General features: G+C 45.9%; 1 protein-coding gene across 1 annotated transcript in view; it reads left to right on the top strand.

Moving 5' to 3' along the window:
* The window catches only part of kcnq5a (potassium voltage-gated channel, KQT-like subfamily, member 5a), a 138691-nt gene that overhangs the window by 81900 nt on the left and 41502 nt on the right, over nucleotides 1–15289 (top strand). Inside the window, 2 exon segments of the mRNA XM_068028417.1 lie at nucleotides 544–638; nucleotides 2372–2398. Coding sequence (XP_067884518.1) covers nucleotides 544–638; nucleotides 2372–2398 — 122 coding nt within the window.

The raw sequence follows: 15289 nt of genomic DNA, 5'->3' as shown, positions 1-15289 counted from the left end.
TTGGAATACTGTTCTGAAATAGGCTAATTAGCAATTTGCTCTCCTTTGTTTGTTATTCAACTGTTTAAATTTAACAAAGCACTCTGATTCGATTATTTCAATATTCTGTATGAATAAGTTGAATTGAGGCCTGTTGATGACATAATGGGTTGATTAGTCCCTCCCCATACAACATGACAGAGCTGGTCAAATTCTTCTGGAATGAGTTAAAACAAAAGGAAACGTCTTGCCATGTATTTACTGTGCCTTTCAACCCATTTTCCTTGCTGATTTTGTGTGGGGTTTTTTTGTACCTTGCTCCTTCCCCTCCCCTATCTCCCCTTTGACTTTAGGCTGCTTGGCGGTTTTACTCCACTGATGGGAGCTGCACATACCTGGTGGCCACTTGGCGATTCTATGAGAGTGTCCTATCTCCACTCAGGCATGTATCAAGTGTTTTTGGATTGTTTTTGCTAATCTACTTTTTCCCTTTTTTTATTTCTCTCTTTCCTCTCCCTCCCAGCCTTGTTTGATTTCTTTATATATAAAAAAATCTGCACATAGTATACGTGGCATAGTTATGCGGCTGATGCGAACTCGGTTTCCATAGCAACCTGGAAGCCACATTTGAACGCCTTGCATACCTGCAGCCTGGCAAAGTAGGTACAAAACTGGCAACTGATGTTGTACATCGGCACCTGTGTTCTGGCTTTTAGTTATTTCACGCTTGTTGAAGCTATTTCCTTCTCTATCGTTGAAACGATCACAGCTGTCAAATCATCCATTGAGATGATTCAGTTACTTTAACATCAGAATTATTATTCCAGGAAAAGATATTTAGAGGATTGAAATCAAAATATGCAAAAGCAAATTTTCAAATGCTTGGACACTTTTTGAACAAATGCAGTTTTCGTACTTTAAAATCTTAAAGAATGCGTGGGAAAAAACCTGTTCTCACCAAAAAATCAGTTTGCTCCTGTATGCATTTCACAGCTTCACATCAATTTGCCACTTTAACTTGTTTGCTTACAAGGGTGATAGTACATGGTCCTGTATACACAGGCCATTATACATAGGCCATAACACACAGAGGCTGTGCAGGATCTAAGGCATTATACCTACCCTAGGAGTATTTAACAATACTGTCGGGGAAGCTTTACTGTACATCTAACCCATGCTGTACCTGCACTGGGAGTCTTCGATGGGTCAGTGTAGCGAGTGGGAGCTTTACTCTGTACCGAACCCATGCTATACCTGTCCTGTGAGTTTGTAACAGTTTCAAGGAAGTTTTACTGGGTATCTAACCCATACTGTACTCTACTCTGGGAGTATTTGATGGGAAAGCATAGAGAGAGTTTTACTCTAACACATGTTGTACCTGCCCTTGGAGTACTTGATGGGAAAGCATAGAGAGAGTTTTACTCTGTATTTAACCTGTGTTGTGCCTGCCCTGGGAATATTTGACGGGACAATGTAGACAGAGTTTTACTCTGCATTTAACCTGTATTGTACCTGCCCTGGGAGTATTTAATGGGACAATGTAGAGAGTTTTACTCTGTATTTAACCCATATTGTACCTGCCCTGGGAGTATTTAATGGGACAATGATCTTGCTCCATGAACCCAGCCTGCAATCCTGGCCATTCTCCCCTTTCTGACAGTCTTACATAAATGAAACCAGCCTTTTGAAGACAAAAGGATTGAAAAATCACAACACAGTTGTGCAAATATCAGCAGCATTAGGTGAGAGACGGAATGTGACTGGATTCTATCAGCTCTGGATGTGACACCCGCTGTTTCTCTTTAATTTCATTCTCTCTCTAAATGTTTTTCAGATAATAGAGGGGGGTTGCCTAAAGGCAATTGGAGGGGTGGGCTCCTAGTCATGGGAGCAAACACGTACACCTGGGAGGGAGGTACACTCAGAGGGAGGAGGGGAATGGAGCGGGATGGTAGAGGAGGGAATGGGGAATGTCAGACAGAGGGAGGGAAAGACCAGGGGAGGGAGGGAGAGGGAGAGAAAAGCAGGTGAGAGAGGAAGGGGGAGGAAAAATAAAACAGGAGGGAATGAGAGGGGGAGCAGGGCCAGTGCAGTGGGGTTGTGCTCTCTCCCAGCACAGTATTCCCTCAACCCCCAAGAGTGCAGAATCACCGTACGCCCCTTACATGCTTTAACCTGCCCTTGTTTCAGTCAGCGGTCTGTGCTGCTTGCTCTGGATGGTGCAATTTTAGATAGTCTTTCCCAGTTAGAGACAAGTGCTGTATTTTGCCTGTATGAATTAAGAGATGACTGTGCTATTTATAATCAGATTTACAATGTGTTCAATTGTTTTAATCATTGATTGTTTATTTTGATGACCCTCTGACTTTGTTTTCTTTCACCAACACTGAAGAAAAGACCAAGGAGAAACATTCAACAGGTTTGTTCACTCCCCTTTCTTCCCAAATAGTAGAAACCATGCAAAGATCCACTGTTAATAATCAGATTCTCAGCTCCTTAAATGTCACTGCAAAACAGCACAGGGAGTTCCCGATTTAAGTGGTTGTCACTGATGGGGAATATAACTGGTATAAAATTTTTCATATTTAGAATACAAAACACAACTGTGCAATTCTGTGTCAGCTTTCACCCTACTTTTCTTTCTAAAACCTGCGCGCTTTCTTTAAATAAAATCTAAGATTAACTCACTTTGTAACATATTTGTCCCTGTAGCTAATTCATTGCAGGGATGTGGACAGACTTTGTGTCACTGGAACTCCCCTGATGCAAGACCCGATCTAATGTACCCACTAGTGAAGCCCTAATACCCTGGGGCAACACTGAAAGAAGAAGGAGTGTTATTGCCTCATACTGTGATTTACAGGCACACTTCATCGGGACATGATGGTCATGGCAAGGTGTCATTACATCCAGCATAGTTTCCAGCCCACTGGGATCAGCCCATTTGGACCTCCAGCCCCAGCTGTTTCCAGTCACTATGCCTGTATTGAACATCTCAACAATGAGGCACATTGTGCAATGTAACATTTCATGGTTACTCACTAAGACCCATTTTAGATAAAGGATCCTTGAATAATCTGTTGGTCTAAAGTAGCTGGTAACTTCAAAAGTTCCTGACAACACCTCTAGAGAGAGTTGAAGTATTGACTCAAAATAAATCGCTGGCAGTGATGTAGAAACGATTAGCAAACTAGTACAACTTCCTAGATCCGTATCTGTGAGACACTTCCACCTCAGCCATGCACTGTACATGAACCATTGCTTACTAGTAGGTGGCTGCTGTCAGATTTTATTGCTCAAACTGTTGGAGTTAGTAATTTCTGTAGGTTTGCATTGATCAGTGTTTAAAATGCTCCTCTATCTCCCCTCACTTCCTAGTAAGCTTTTTGATAATAAACAGAAGCTCTTCAGGATATGCACCTCCCGGAAACATAGGTATCCAGCATCTGCTCACATGGTCTTTGGGAATGCCATTAACAGCAGTTGCATGGTCGGTTATTCCCTCCGCGCCTCTTTAAGGGCTTTCAAATGGCGCTTCCTGGATCCTTTAACTGTTTCTGGTATTATTTCTGATGCTTGCTTTTCCCTCCTTCCTTTCTTTTGCCCCACTTTTGTCTTGCTTGCTGCCTGCAGATATTGAATAAACTAGAATGGATCCCTGCTACCTGTCATTTCTTAGCATGGTCCTTGGCACTCACAATCTCTTCAATGCAGAGTTAGGACAAGAGGCTCCCTCAGTTATTGAATAATGCTCAGTAAGACTGTTGTAATGTTAAATTGATTCCAGATACACCGTGCCGTGAAACTGATTGGCCCAGATTTTGCGGTAGGAGTAATGAGGATGCTATCAGTGCTCACTGCTATTAAAGTGTAAATCGAACAGAAACTTGCAGTGACCACACATCTGCAATTAAATGTGGAAATCAAGAAGCTGCTGTATGAGTTGCCCTGCTCCTCCAGTATCTTCAGTATAACAGTATCTCGCCGAGAATCTTGGCATTGAAATACATGCAATGGTGTGAAGTTGCTGCACCTGTATGATAGATACCCACTAAACATGCCAGAAAAAATTGTGGCTTGTCCATTTCAGTGTAAGTACAATTTTAACGGTGTGATAAGGCTTAATTACTGCCAAAAAACCTCTCTAGTACTGAAAGTTAACTTTTACAAGTGTGGAGTCTCAGTCCTTCAGATATTAATTATTGTTGACGATTTTTAAAAATATTTTAACCCTTTCTTTGACTCTTCCCTTTCTCTCAATCCCATCTTTCTTTCCCTCTGTTTATTTTGCTTTCTGTACATGATTTGGTATTGCATTAACTATTCTCGCTCACACTTCCTTGTTCAGATTCTGTGCTGCTTATTAACAACTCTTTAATCTGTTAGGAGAGTTTCCATTTTGTGTGAAAACTTGGGATCTATATCTTTAAAAGCTAAAAAAAAGGATTTCATGGTCATTGAATCACCTGAAGGTCGCTGAACTTTGGGTGTTTTTTAAAAGGAAAGTGAACAAAAGGGTTGACCTGTAAACAAGTACTGGAAAACATGTGATTTCTTTAAACACCACAGGTTGTTCTAACCTAAAGGTCAGATGTTTACAAGGAAATGACAGACCACGATATATGGCTGTCACAGGATTGTTGCTGAACTGTTTTTGGTTTCACTTTGAACTGTTAAAAGCCAGCTTCTTTTCTGGACGAAAGGAGTTGTTGGAGATCAGAAGAACATCCAAGCCATTGATACCTCTCTTTGAAGAATCCCTACTCTTGAAAAGCAAAAGCTTGCATGAAGTTGTACTGTTGCTTCCTGTATTTTTAAAACATCCTGAATGCTTGCAGAAACCTTCCATCTTTAAAATGACTTTGCATCGAATGTGTGTGAGAACTGACAACTTTCTTGCTGCACACCTGCTTTAAGACCTATGTGAAGCATTCTGCAGTTGAATTTCTTTGAATGCCTACCCAAGCAGACTGTTCATCAACATCGCCTGGAAAGACTCCTAGTGGCAACCGACTATTTGATTTTGGGACACCTCATCAATCCAAAGGACTTACTTCCATATGTTTGCAGACCAAGTTTTTTTTTAATTCCGTCTATTTCTTAGTAACAACTGTAAACAAAAATACCTTTTTTCTCCCGGTTAGCCAGTTTTTGGATGTATGTGCATGTGCATGAGGGCTAGGATAAAAATATGGGGCTTTAATATCTCAATTTGCATATATATTTACTTCATTGTTGGTTAAGACTTGGTTTTATAATAAACGGATAATTCTGTTTATTAAAGAAACCTTGTTGGTGTGCTTTATTCTGGGGCAAATAGAGTATCTGATTGACTGTTTCATTAAGTGGGAAAATTTATTGATATGTTGTGACCTGTGGAGAAGTGGGACTGAATTAACAGTGCACTCCTCCTGCCTTGCTCGTAACAAATCAGATTGGTGAAGGAGATACCATTGTTTGCCCTGTTCATACAGGTCCCAGATCCCCTGTAGAGGGCACTGTGCCAAAATGGTTTACTAATCACAACAATTTTCAGTACAAAACCCCAACGAAAATCTGTAGGCAAGTCAACTGCAATAAACTAAAAGCAAAAAACTGCAGATGCTGGAAATATGAAATAAAAACAAGAAATGCTGGAAATACTTGGCAGGTCTGGCAGCATCTGTGGAGAGGGAAGTAGAGTTAATGTTTCAGGGCAGTGACCCTTCTTCAGAACTGTAATAAACAACTGACGCTATTCGTCGTTCATTCACCACTGACCGCAAAATCAGGGCCATTATGTACAAATGATATTTCACGGACAGCTGTTCAATAACTGCAGGGGATGTTCTCCGAGAGTGTGAATCAATCACACCATTGGCTAAAAATTGGAGAGTGCGAGAGTTTAGTTGCACTGACCAATCTGTCCTTTGTGCATTCTGCATTTTAACAACACGTTGTATTCTGTATGAAATGCACTGGATTTTTATAATTCAATTCCCTACCATTGTTCATGCTTGAAGCTAGATAAATGGACAGAACAAGGATTCAGCAGAAAAATGATCCCACTGATCAGTAACCATCATCAGCTGATCAGATCACCAATTAAACATTGAGTAATTCTTGCTCAATTCCCCTTTCAATGCTGTATCAGTCTCTGCCTCAGTCCTGTAAAAAAATAATCCCTCCTTCTAATAGCATTCTGTGTGAAAACATTGCTTCTAACGTTCCCCCTTGATTCTTCCAGTACTAATCCTCAATCCGAGCTCCTTTGTTACTGCATGGTTATCGGCCTCCTCATTCCAATCAACTGTAAGGAGAACTTTATAAGGCTAAAATACTGAAGAGTTTCTGTGTTAGTGGCATTTACACTGAGCTCAGATTTCACTGGATGCTGTATAATTACTCCTTGGACCAGGAATTTATTTATTTATTTAGAGATACAGCACTGAAACAGGCCCTTCGGCCCACCGAGTCTGTGCCGACCAACAACCACCCATTTATACTAACCCGACAGCAATCCCATATTCCCCATCACCTCCCTACACTAGGGGCAATTTACAATGGCCAATTTACCTATCACCTGCAAGTCTTTGGTTGTGGGAGGAAACCGGAGCACCCGGCGAAAACCCACGCAGACACAGGGAGAACTTGCAAACTCCGTACAGGCAGTACCCAGAATCGAACCCGGGTCCCTGGAGCTGTGAGGCTGTGGTGCTAACCACTGTGCCACTGTGCCGCCACTCACCAGCACCATTTTACTCTGGTTCTCTCTCTTCCTTCCTTTTCTCTGGTTCTCTCTGTTCCCTCCTTTTCTCTGGTTCTCACTGTTCCCTCCTTTTCTCTGGTTCCTGTTCCCTCCTTTTTTCTGTTTCTCCCCGTTCCCTCCTTTTCCTCTGGTTCTCCCATCCTTTTCTCCAGTTCTCCCTGTTCCCTCCTTTTCGCTGGTTCTCCCTGTTCCCTCCTTTTCTCTGGTTCCTGTTCCCTCCTTTTTTCTGTTTCTCCCTGTTCCCTCCTTTTCTCTGGTTCTCTCTGTTCCCTCCTTTTCTCTGCTTCTCCCTGTTCCCTCCTTTTCTCTGCTTCTCCCTGTTCCCTCCTTTTCTCTGGTTCCCCCCGTTCCCTCTTTTTCTCTGCTTCTCCCCGTTCCCACCTTTTCTCTGGTTCTCTCTGTTCCCTCCTTTTCTCTGCTTCTCCCTGTTCCCTCCTTTTCTATGGTTCCCCCCGTTCCCTCCTTTTCTCTGCTTCTCCCTGTTCCATCCTTTTCTCTTGTTCTCCCCATTCCCTCCTTTTCTCTGGTTCTCCCTGTTCCATCCTTTTCTCTGGTTCTCCCTGTTCCCTCCTTTTCTCTGGTTCTCCGTTCCATCCTTTTCTCTGGTTCTCCCTGTTCCCTCCTTTTCTCTGGTTCCTGTTCCCTCCTTTTTTCTGTTTCTCCCCGTTCCATCCTTTTCTCTGGTTCTCCCTGTTCCCTCCTTTTCTCTGGTTCCTGTTCCCTCCTTTTTTCTGTTTCTCCCCGTTCCATCCTTTTCTCTGGTTCTCCCTGTTCCCTCCTTTTCTCTGGTTCCTGTTCCCTCCTTTTTTCTGTTTCTCCCCGTTCCATCCTTTTCTCTGCTTCTCCCCGTTCCCACCTTTTCACTGGTTCTCTCTGTTCCCTCCTTTTCTCTGCTTCTCCCTGTTCCCTCCTTTTCTCTGCTTCTCCCTGTTCCCTCCTTTTCTCTGGTTCCCCCCGTACCCTCCTTTTCTCTGCTTCTCCCTGTTCCATCCTTTTCTCTTGTTCTCCCCAATCCCTCCTTTTCTCTGGTTCTCCCTGTTCCATCCTTTTCTCCGGTTCTCCCTGTTCCCTCCTTTTCTCTGGTTCTCCCTGTTCCATCCTTTTCTCTGGTTCTCCCTGTTCCCTCCTTTTCTCTGGTTCCTGTTCCCTCCTTTTTTCTGTTTCTCCCCGTTCCATCCTTTTCTCTGGTTCTCCCTGTTCCCTCCTTTTCTCTGGTTCCTGTTCCCTCCTTTTTTTTGTTTCTCCCCGTTCCATCCTTTTCTCTGGTTCTCCCTGTTCCATCCTTTTCTCTGGTTCTCCCTGTTCCCTCCTTTTCTCTGGTTCCTGTTCCCTCCTTTTTTCTGTTTCTCCCCGTTCCATCCTTTTCTCTGGTTCTCCCTGTTCCCTCCTTTTCTCTGGTTCCTGTTCCCTCCTGTTTTCTGTTTCTCCCCGTTCCATCCTTTTCTCTGGTTCTCCCTGTTCCATCCTTTTCTCTGGTTCTCCCTGTTCCCTCCTTTTCTCTGGTTCCTGTTCCCTCCTTTTTTCTGTTTCTCCCCGTTCCATCCTTTTCTCTGCTTCTCCCCGTTCCCACCTTTTCACTGGTTCTCTCTGTTCCCTCCTTTTCTCTGCTTCTCCCTGTTCCCTCCTTTTCTCTGCTTCTCCCTGATCCCTCCTTTTCTCTGGTTCCCCCCGTTCCCTCCTTTTCTCTGCTTCTCCCTGTTCCATCCTTTTCTCTTGTTCTCCCCAATCCCTCCTTTTCTCTGGTTCTCCCTGTTCCATCCTTTTCTCTGGTTCTCCCTGTTCCCTCCTTTTCTCTGGTTCTCCCTGTTCCATCCTTTTCTCTGGTTCTCCCTGTTCCCTCCTTTTCTCTGGTTCCTGTTCCCTCATTTTTTCTGTTTCTCCCCGTTCCATCCTTTTCTCTGGTTCTCCCTGTTCCCTCCTTTTCTCTGGTTCCTGTTCCCTCCTTTTTTTTGTTTCTCCCCGTTCCATCCTTTTCTCTGGTTCTCCCCGTTCCCTCCTTTTCTCTGGTTCCTGTTCCCTCCTTTTTTCTGTTTCTCCCCGTTCCATCCTTTTCTCTAGTTCTCCCTGTTCCCTCCTTTTCTCTGGTTCTCCCTGTTCCCTCCTTTTCTCTGCTTCTCCCTGTTCCATCCTTTTCTCTTGTTCTCCCCATTCCCTCCTTTTCTCTGGTCCTGTTCCATCCTTTTCTCTGGTTCTCCCTGTTCCCTCCTTTTCTCTGGTTCTCCCTGTTCCCTCCTTTTCTCTGGTTCCTGTTCCCTCCTTTTTTCTGTTTCTCCCCGTTCCCACCTTTTCTCTGGTTCTCCCTGTTCCATCCTTTTCTCTGGTTTTCCCTGTTCCCTCCTTTTCTCTGGTTCTCCCTGTTCCCTCCTTTTCTCTGGTTCTCCCTGTTCCCTCCTTTTCTCTGGTTCTCCCTGTTCCCTCCTTTTCTCTCATTCTCCCTGTTCCATCCTTTTCTCTGGTTCTCCCTGTTCCCTCCTTTTCTCTGGTTCTCCCTGTTCCCTCCTTTTCTCTGGTTCCTGTTCCCTCCTTTTTTCTGTTTCTCCCCATTCCATCCTTTTCTCTAGTTCTCCCTGTTCCCTCCTTTTCTCTGGTTCTCCCTGTTCCCTCCTTTTCTCTGCTTCTCCCCATTCCCTCCTTTTCTCTGGTTCTCCCTGTTCCCTCCTTTTTTCTGTTTCTCCCTGTTCCATCCTTTTCCCTGGTTCTTCCTGTTCCCTCCTTTTTCTCTGGTTCTCCCTGTTCCATCCTTTTCTCTGGTTCTCCCTGTTCCATCCTTTTCTCTGGTTCTCTCTGTTCCCTCCTTTTTTCTGTTTCTCCCTGTTCCATCCTTTTCTCTGGTTCTTCCTGTTCCCTCCTTTTTTCTGTTTCTCCCTGTTCCCTCCTATTCTCTGGTTCTCCCTGTTCCCTCCTTTTTCTCTGGTTCTCCCTGTTCCCTCCTTCTCTCTGGTTCTCCTCGTTCCCTCCTTTTCTCTGGTTCTCCCTGTTCCCTCCTTTTTTCTGTTTCTCCCTGTTCCATCCTTTTCTCTGGTTCTTCGTGTTCCCTCCTTTTTTCTGTTTTTCCCTGTTCCCTCCTCTTCTCTGGTTCTCCCTGTTCCCTCCTTTTTCTCTGGTTCTCCCTGTTCCCTCCTTCTCTTTGGTTCTCCTCGTTCCCTCCTTTTCTCTGGTTCTCCCTGTTCCCTCCTTTTCTCTGGTTCTCCCTGTTCCCTCCTTTTCTCTGGTTCTCTCTGTTCCCTCCTTTTCTCTGCTTCTCCCTGTTCCCTCCTTTTCTCTGCTTCTCCCTGTTCCCTCCTTTTCTCTGGTTCCCCCCGTTCCCTCTTTTTCTCTGCTTCTCCCCGTTCCCACCTTTTCTCTGGTTCTCTCTGTTCCCTCCTTTTCTCTGCTTCTCCCTGTTCCCTCCTTTTCTATGGTGCCCCCCGTTCCCTCCTTTTCTCTGCTTCTCCCTGTTCCATCCTTTTCTCTTGTTCTCCCCATTCCCTCCTTTTCTCTGCTTCTCCCTGTTCCATCCTTTTCTCTGGTTCTCCCTGTTCCCTCCTTTTCTCTGGTTCCTGTTCCCTCCTTTTTTCTGTTTCTCCCCGTTCCATCCTTTTCTCTGGTTATCCCTGTTCCCTCCTTTTCACTGGTTCCTGTTCCCTCCTTTTTTCTGTTTCTCCCCGTTCCATCCTTTTCTCTGCTTCTCCCTGTTCCATCCTTTTCTCTGGTTCTCCCTGTTCCCTCCTTTTCTCTGGTTCCTGTTCCCTCCTTTTTTCTGTTTCTCCCCGTTCCCTCCTTTTCTCTGCTTCTCTCCGTTCCCACCTTTTCTCTGGTTCTCTCTGTTCCCTCCTTTTCTCTGCTTCTCCCTGTTCCCTCCTTTTCTCTGCTTCTCCCTGTTCCCTCCTTTTCTCTGGTTCCCCCCGTTCCCTCCTTTTCTCTGCTTCTCCCTGTTCCATCCTTTTCTCTTGTTCTCCCCAATCCCTCCTTTTCTCTGGTTCTCCCTGTTCCATCCTTTTCTCTGGTTCTCCCTGTTCCCTCCTTTTCTCTGGTTCTCCCTGTTCCATCCTTTTCTCTGGTTCTCCCTGTTCCCTCCTTTTCTCTGGTTCCTGTTCCCTCCTTTTTTCTGTTTCTCCCCGTTCCATCCTTTTCTCTGGTTCTCCCTGTTCCCTCCTTTTCTCTGGTTCCTGTTCCCTCCTTTTTTTTGTTTCTCCCCGTTCCGTCCTTTTCTCTGGTTCTCCCTGTTCCATCCTTTTCTCTGGTTCTCCCTGTTCCCTCCTTTTCTCTGGTTCCTGTTCCCTCCTTTTTTCTGTTTCTCCCCGTTCCATCCTTTTCTCTAGTTCTCCCTGTTCCCTCCTTTTCTCTGGTTCTCCCTGTTCCCTCCTTTTCTCTGCTTCTCCCCATTCCCTCCTTTTCTCTGGTCCTGTTCCATCCTTTTCTCTGGTTCTCCCTGTTCCCTCCTTTTCTCTGGTTCTCCCTGTTCCATCCTTTTCTCTGGTTCTCCCTGTTCCCTCCTTTTCTCTGGTTCCTGTTCCCTCCTTTTTTCTGTTTCTCCCCATTCCCACCTTTTCTCTGGTTCTCCCTGTTCCATCCTTTTCTCTGGTTTTCCCTGTTCCCTCCTTTTCTCTGGTTCCTGTTCCCTCCTTTTTTCTGTTTCTCCCCGTTCCATCCTTTTCTCTTGTTCTCCCCATTCCCTCCTTTTCTCTGGTTCTCCCTGTTCCCTCCTTTTCTCTGGTTCTCCCTGTTCCCTCCTTTTCTCTGGTTCTCCCTGCTCCCTCCTTTTCTCTGGTTCCTGTTCCCTCCTTTTTTCTGTTTCTCCCTGTTCCCTCCTTTTTCTCTGCTTCTCCCTGTTCCATCCTTTTCTCTGGTACTCCCTGTTCCCTCCTTTTTCTCTGGTTCTCCCTGTTCCATCCTTTTCTCTGGCTCTCCCTGTTCCCTCCTATTTCTCTGGTTCTCCCTGTTCCCTCCTTTTTCTCTGGTTCTCCCTGTTCTCTCCTTATTCTCTGGTTCTCCCTGTTCCCTCCTTTTCTCTGGTTCTCCCTGTTCCCTCCTTTTCTCTGGTTCTCCCTGCTCCCTCCTTTTCTCTGGTTCCTGTTCCCTCCTTTTTTCTGTTTCTCCCTGTTCCATCCTTTTCTCTGGTTCTCCCTGTTCCCTCCTTTTTCTCTGGTTCTCCCTGTTCCCTCCTTTTTTCTGTTTCTCCCTGTTCCATCCTTTTCCCTGGTTCTTCCTGTTCCCTCCTTTTTCTCTGGTTCTCCCTGTTCCATCCTTTTCTCTGGTTCTCCCTGTTCCATCCTTTTCTCTGGTTCTCTCTGTTCCCTCTTTTTTTCTGTTTCTCCCTGTTCCATCCTTTTCTCTGGTTCTTCCTGTTCCCTCCTTTTCTCTGGTTCTCCCTGTTCCCTCCTTTTTCTCTGGTTCTCCCTGTTCCCTCCTTCTCTCTGGTTCTCCTCGTTCCCTCCTTTTCTCTGGTTCTCCCTGTTCCCTCCTTTTTTCTGTTTCTCCCTGTTCCATCCTTTTCTCTGGTTCTTCGTGTTCCCTCCTTTTTTCTGTTTTTCCCTGTTCCCTCCTCTTCTCTGGTTCTCCCTGTTCCCTCCTTTTTCTCTGGTTCTCCCTGTTCCCTCCTTCTCTTTGGTTCTCCTCGTTCCCTCCTTTTCTCTGGTTCTCCCTGTTCCCTCCTTTTCTCTGGTTCTCCCTGTTCCCTCCTTTTCTCTGGTTCTCTCTGTTCCCTCCTTTTCTCTGCTTCTCCCTGTTCCCTCCTTTTCTCTGCTTCTCCCTGTTCCCTCCTTTTCTCTGGTTCCCCCCGTTCCCTCTTTTTCTCTGCTTCTCCCCGTTCCCACCTTTTCTCTGGTTCTCTCTGTTCCCTCCTTTTCTATGGTGCCCCCCGTTCCCTCCTTTTCTCTGCTTCTCCCTGTTCCATCCTTTTCTCTTGTTCTCCCCATTCCCTCCTTTTCTCTGCTTCTCCCTGTTCCATCCTTTTCTCTGGTTCTCCCTGTTCCCTCCTTTTCTCTGGTTCCTGTTCCCTCCTTTTTTCTGTTTCTCCCCGTTCCATCCTTTTCTCTGGTTCTCCCTGTTCCCTCCTTTTCACTGGTTCCTGTTCCCTCCTTTTTTCTGTTTCTCCCCGTTCCATCCTTTTCTCTGCTTCTCCCTGTTCCATCCTTTTCTCTGGTTCTCCCTGTTCCCTCCTTTTCTCTGGTTCCTGTTCCCTCCTTTTTTCTGTTTCTCCCCGTTCCCTCCTTTTCTCTGCTTCTCTCCGTTCCCACCTTTTCTCTGGTTCTCTCTGTTCCCTCCTTTTCTCTGCTTCTCCCTGTTCCCTCCTTTTCTCTGCTTCTCCCTGTTCCCTCCTTTTCTCTGGTTCCCCCCGTTCCCTCCTTTTCTCTGCTTCTCCCTGTTCCATCCTTTTCTCTTGTTCTCCCCAATCCCTCCTTTTCTCTGGTTCTCCCTGTTCCATCCTTTTCTCTGGTTCTCCCTGTTCCCTCCTTTTCTCTGGTTCTCCCTGTTCCATCCTTTTCTCTGGTTCTCCCTGTTCCCTCCTTTTCTCTGGTTCCTGTTCCCTCCTTTTTTCTGTTTCTCCCCGTTCCATCCTTTTCTCTGGTTCTCCCTGTTCCCTCCTTTTCTCTGGTTCCTGTTCCCTCCTTTTTTTTGTTTCTCCCCGTTCCGTCCTTTTCTCTGGTTCTCCCTGTTCCATCCTTTTCTCTGGTTCTCCCTGTTCCCTCCTTTTCTCTGGTTCCTGTTCCCTCCTTTTTTCTGTTTCTCCCCGTTCCATCCTTTTCTCTAGTTCTCCCTGTTCCCTCCTTTTCTCTGGTTCTCCCTGTTCCCTCCTTTTCTCTGCTTCTCCCCATTCCCTCCTTTTCTCTGGTCCTGTTCCATCCTTTTCTCTGGTTCTCCCTGTTCCCTCCTTTTCTCTGGTTCTCCCTGTTCCATCCTTTTCTCTGGTTCTCCCTGTTCCCTCCTTTTCTCTGGTTCCTGTTCCCTCCTTTTTTCTGTTTCTCCCCATTCCCACCTTTTCTCTGGTTCTCCCTGTTCCATCCTTTTCTCTGGTTTTCCCTGTTCCCTCCTTTTCTCTGGTTCCTGTTCCCTCCTTTTTTCTGTTTCTCCCCGTTCCATCCTTTTCTCTTGTTCTCCCCATTCCCTCCTTTTCTCTGGTTCTCCCTGTTCCCTCCTTTTCTCTGGTTCTCCCTGTTCCCTCCTTTTCTCTGGTTCTCCCTGCTCCCTCCTTTTCTCTGGTTCCTGTTCCCTCCTTTTTTCTGTTTCTCCCTGTTCCCTCCTTTTTCTCTGCTTCTCCCTGTTCCATCCTTTTCTCTGGTACTCCCTGTTCCCTCCTTTTTCTCTGGTTCTCCCTGTTCCATCCTTTTCTCTGGTACTCCCTGTTCCCTCCTTTTTCTCTGGTACTCCCTGTTCCCTCCTTTTTCTCTGCTTCTCCCTGTTCCATCCTTTTCTCTGGTACTCCCTGTTCCCTCCTTTTTCTCTGCTTCTCCCTGTTCCATCCTTTTCTCTGGTACTCCCTGTTCCCTCCTTTTTCTCTGGTTCTCCCTGTTCCCTCCTTTTTTCTGTTTCTCCCTGTTCCCTCCTTTTTCTCTGCTTCTCCCTGTTCCATCCTTTTCTCTGGTACTCCCTGTTCCCTCCTTTTTCTCTGGTACTCCCTGTTCCCTCCTTTTTCTCTGCTTCTCCCTGTTCCATCCTTTTCTCTGGTACTCCCTGTTCCCTCCTTTTTCTCTGCTTCTCCCTGTTCCCTCCTTTTTCTCTGGTTCTCCCTGTTCCCTCCTTTTTTCTGTTTCTCCCTGTTCCATCCTTTTCCCTGGTTCTTCCTGTTCCCTCCTTTTTCTCTGGTTCTCCCTGTTCCATCCTTTTCTCTGGTTCTCCCTGTTCCATCCTTTTCTCTGGTTCTTCCTGTTCCCTCCTTTTTTCTGTTTCTCCCTGTTCCCTCCTTTTCTCTGGTTCTCCCTGTTCCCTCCTTTTTCTCTGGTTCTCCCTGTTCCCTCCTTCTCTCTGGTTCTCCTCGTTCCCTCCTTTTCTCTGGTTCTCCCTGTTCCCTCCTTTTTTCTGTTTCTCCCTGTTCCATCCTTTTCTCTGGTTCGTGTTCCCTCCTTTTTTCTGTTTCTCCCTGTTCCCTCCTTTTCTCTGGTTCTCCCTGTTCCCTCCTTTTTCTCTGGTTCTCCCTGTTCCCTCCTTCTCTTTGGTTCTCCTCGTTCCCTCCTTTTCTCTGGTTCTCCCTGTTCCCTCCTTTTTCTCTGGTTCTCCCTGTTCCCTCCTTTTCTCTGGTTCTCCCTGTTCCCTCCTTTTCTCTGCTTCTCCCTGTTCCCTCCTTTTCTCTGCTTCTCCCTGTTCCATCCTTTTCTCTTGTTCTCCCCATTCTCTCCTTTTCTCTGGTCCTGTTCCATCCTTTTCTCTGGTCCTGTTCCCTCCTTTTTTCTGTTTCTCCCCGTTCCCACCTTTTCTCTGGTTCTCCCTGTTCCATCCTTTTCTCTGGTTCTCCCTGTTCCCTCCTTTTCTCTGGTTCCTGTTCCCTCCTTTTTTCTGTTTCTCCCCGTTCCATCCTTTTCTCTTGTTCTCCCCGTTCCCTCCTTTTCTCTGGTTCTCCCTGTTCCCTCCTTTTCTCTGGTTCTC

The sequence above is a fragment of the Heterodontus francisci genome, chromosome 3 (genome assembly GCF_036365525.1).
Source record: "Heterodontus francisci isolate sHetFra1 chromosome 3, sHetFra1.hap1, whole genome shotgun sequence".
NCBI lineage: Eukaryota > Metazoa > Chordata > Chondrichthyes > Heterodontiformes > Heterodontidae > Heterodontus > Heterodontus francisci.
The sequence above is the reverse complement of the archived record's forward strand: the minus strand, read 5'-3'. Positions and strand labels throughout refer to the sequence as shown.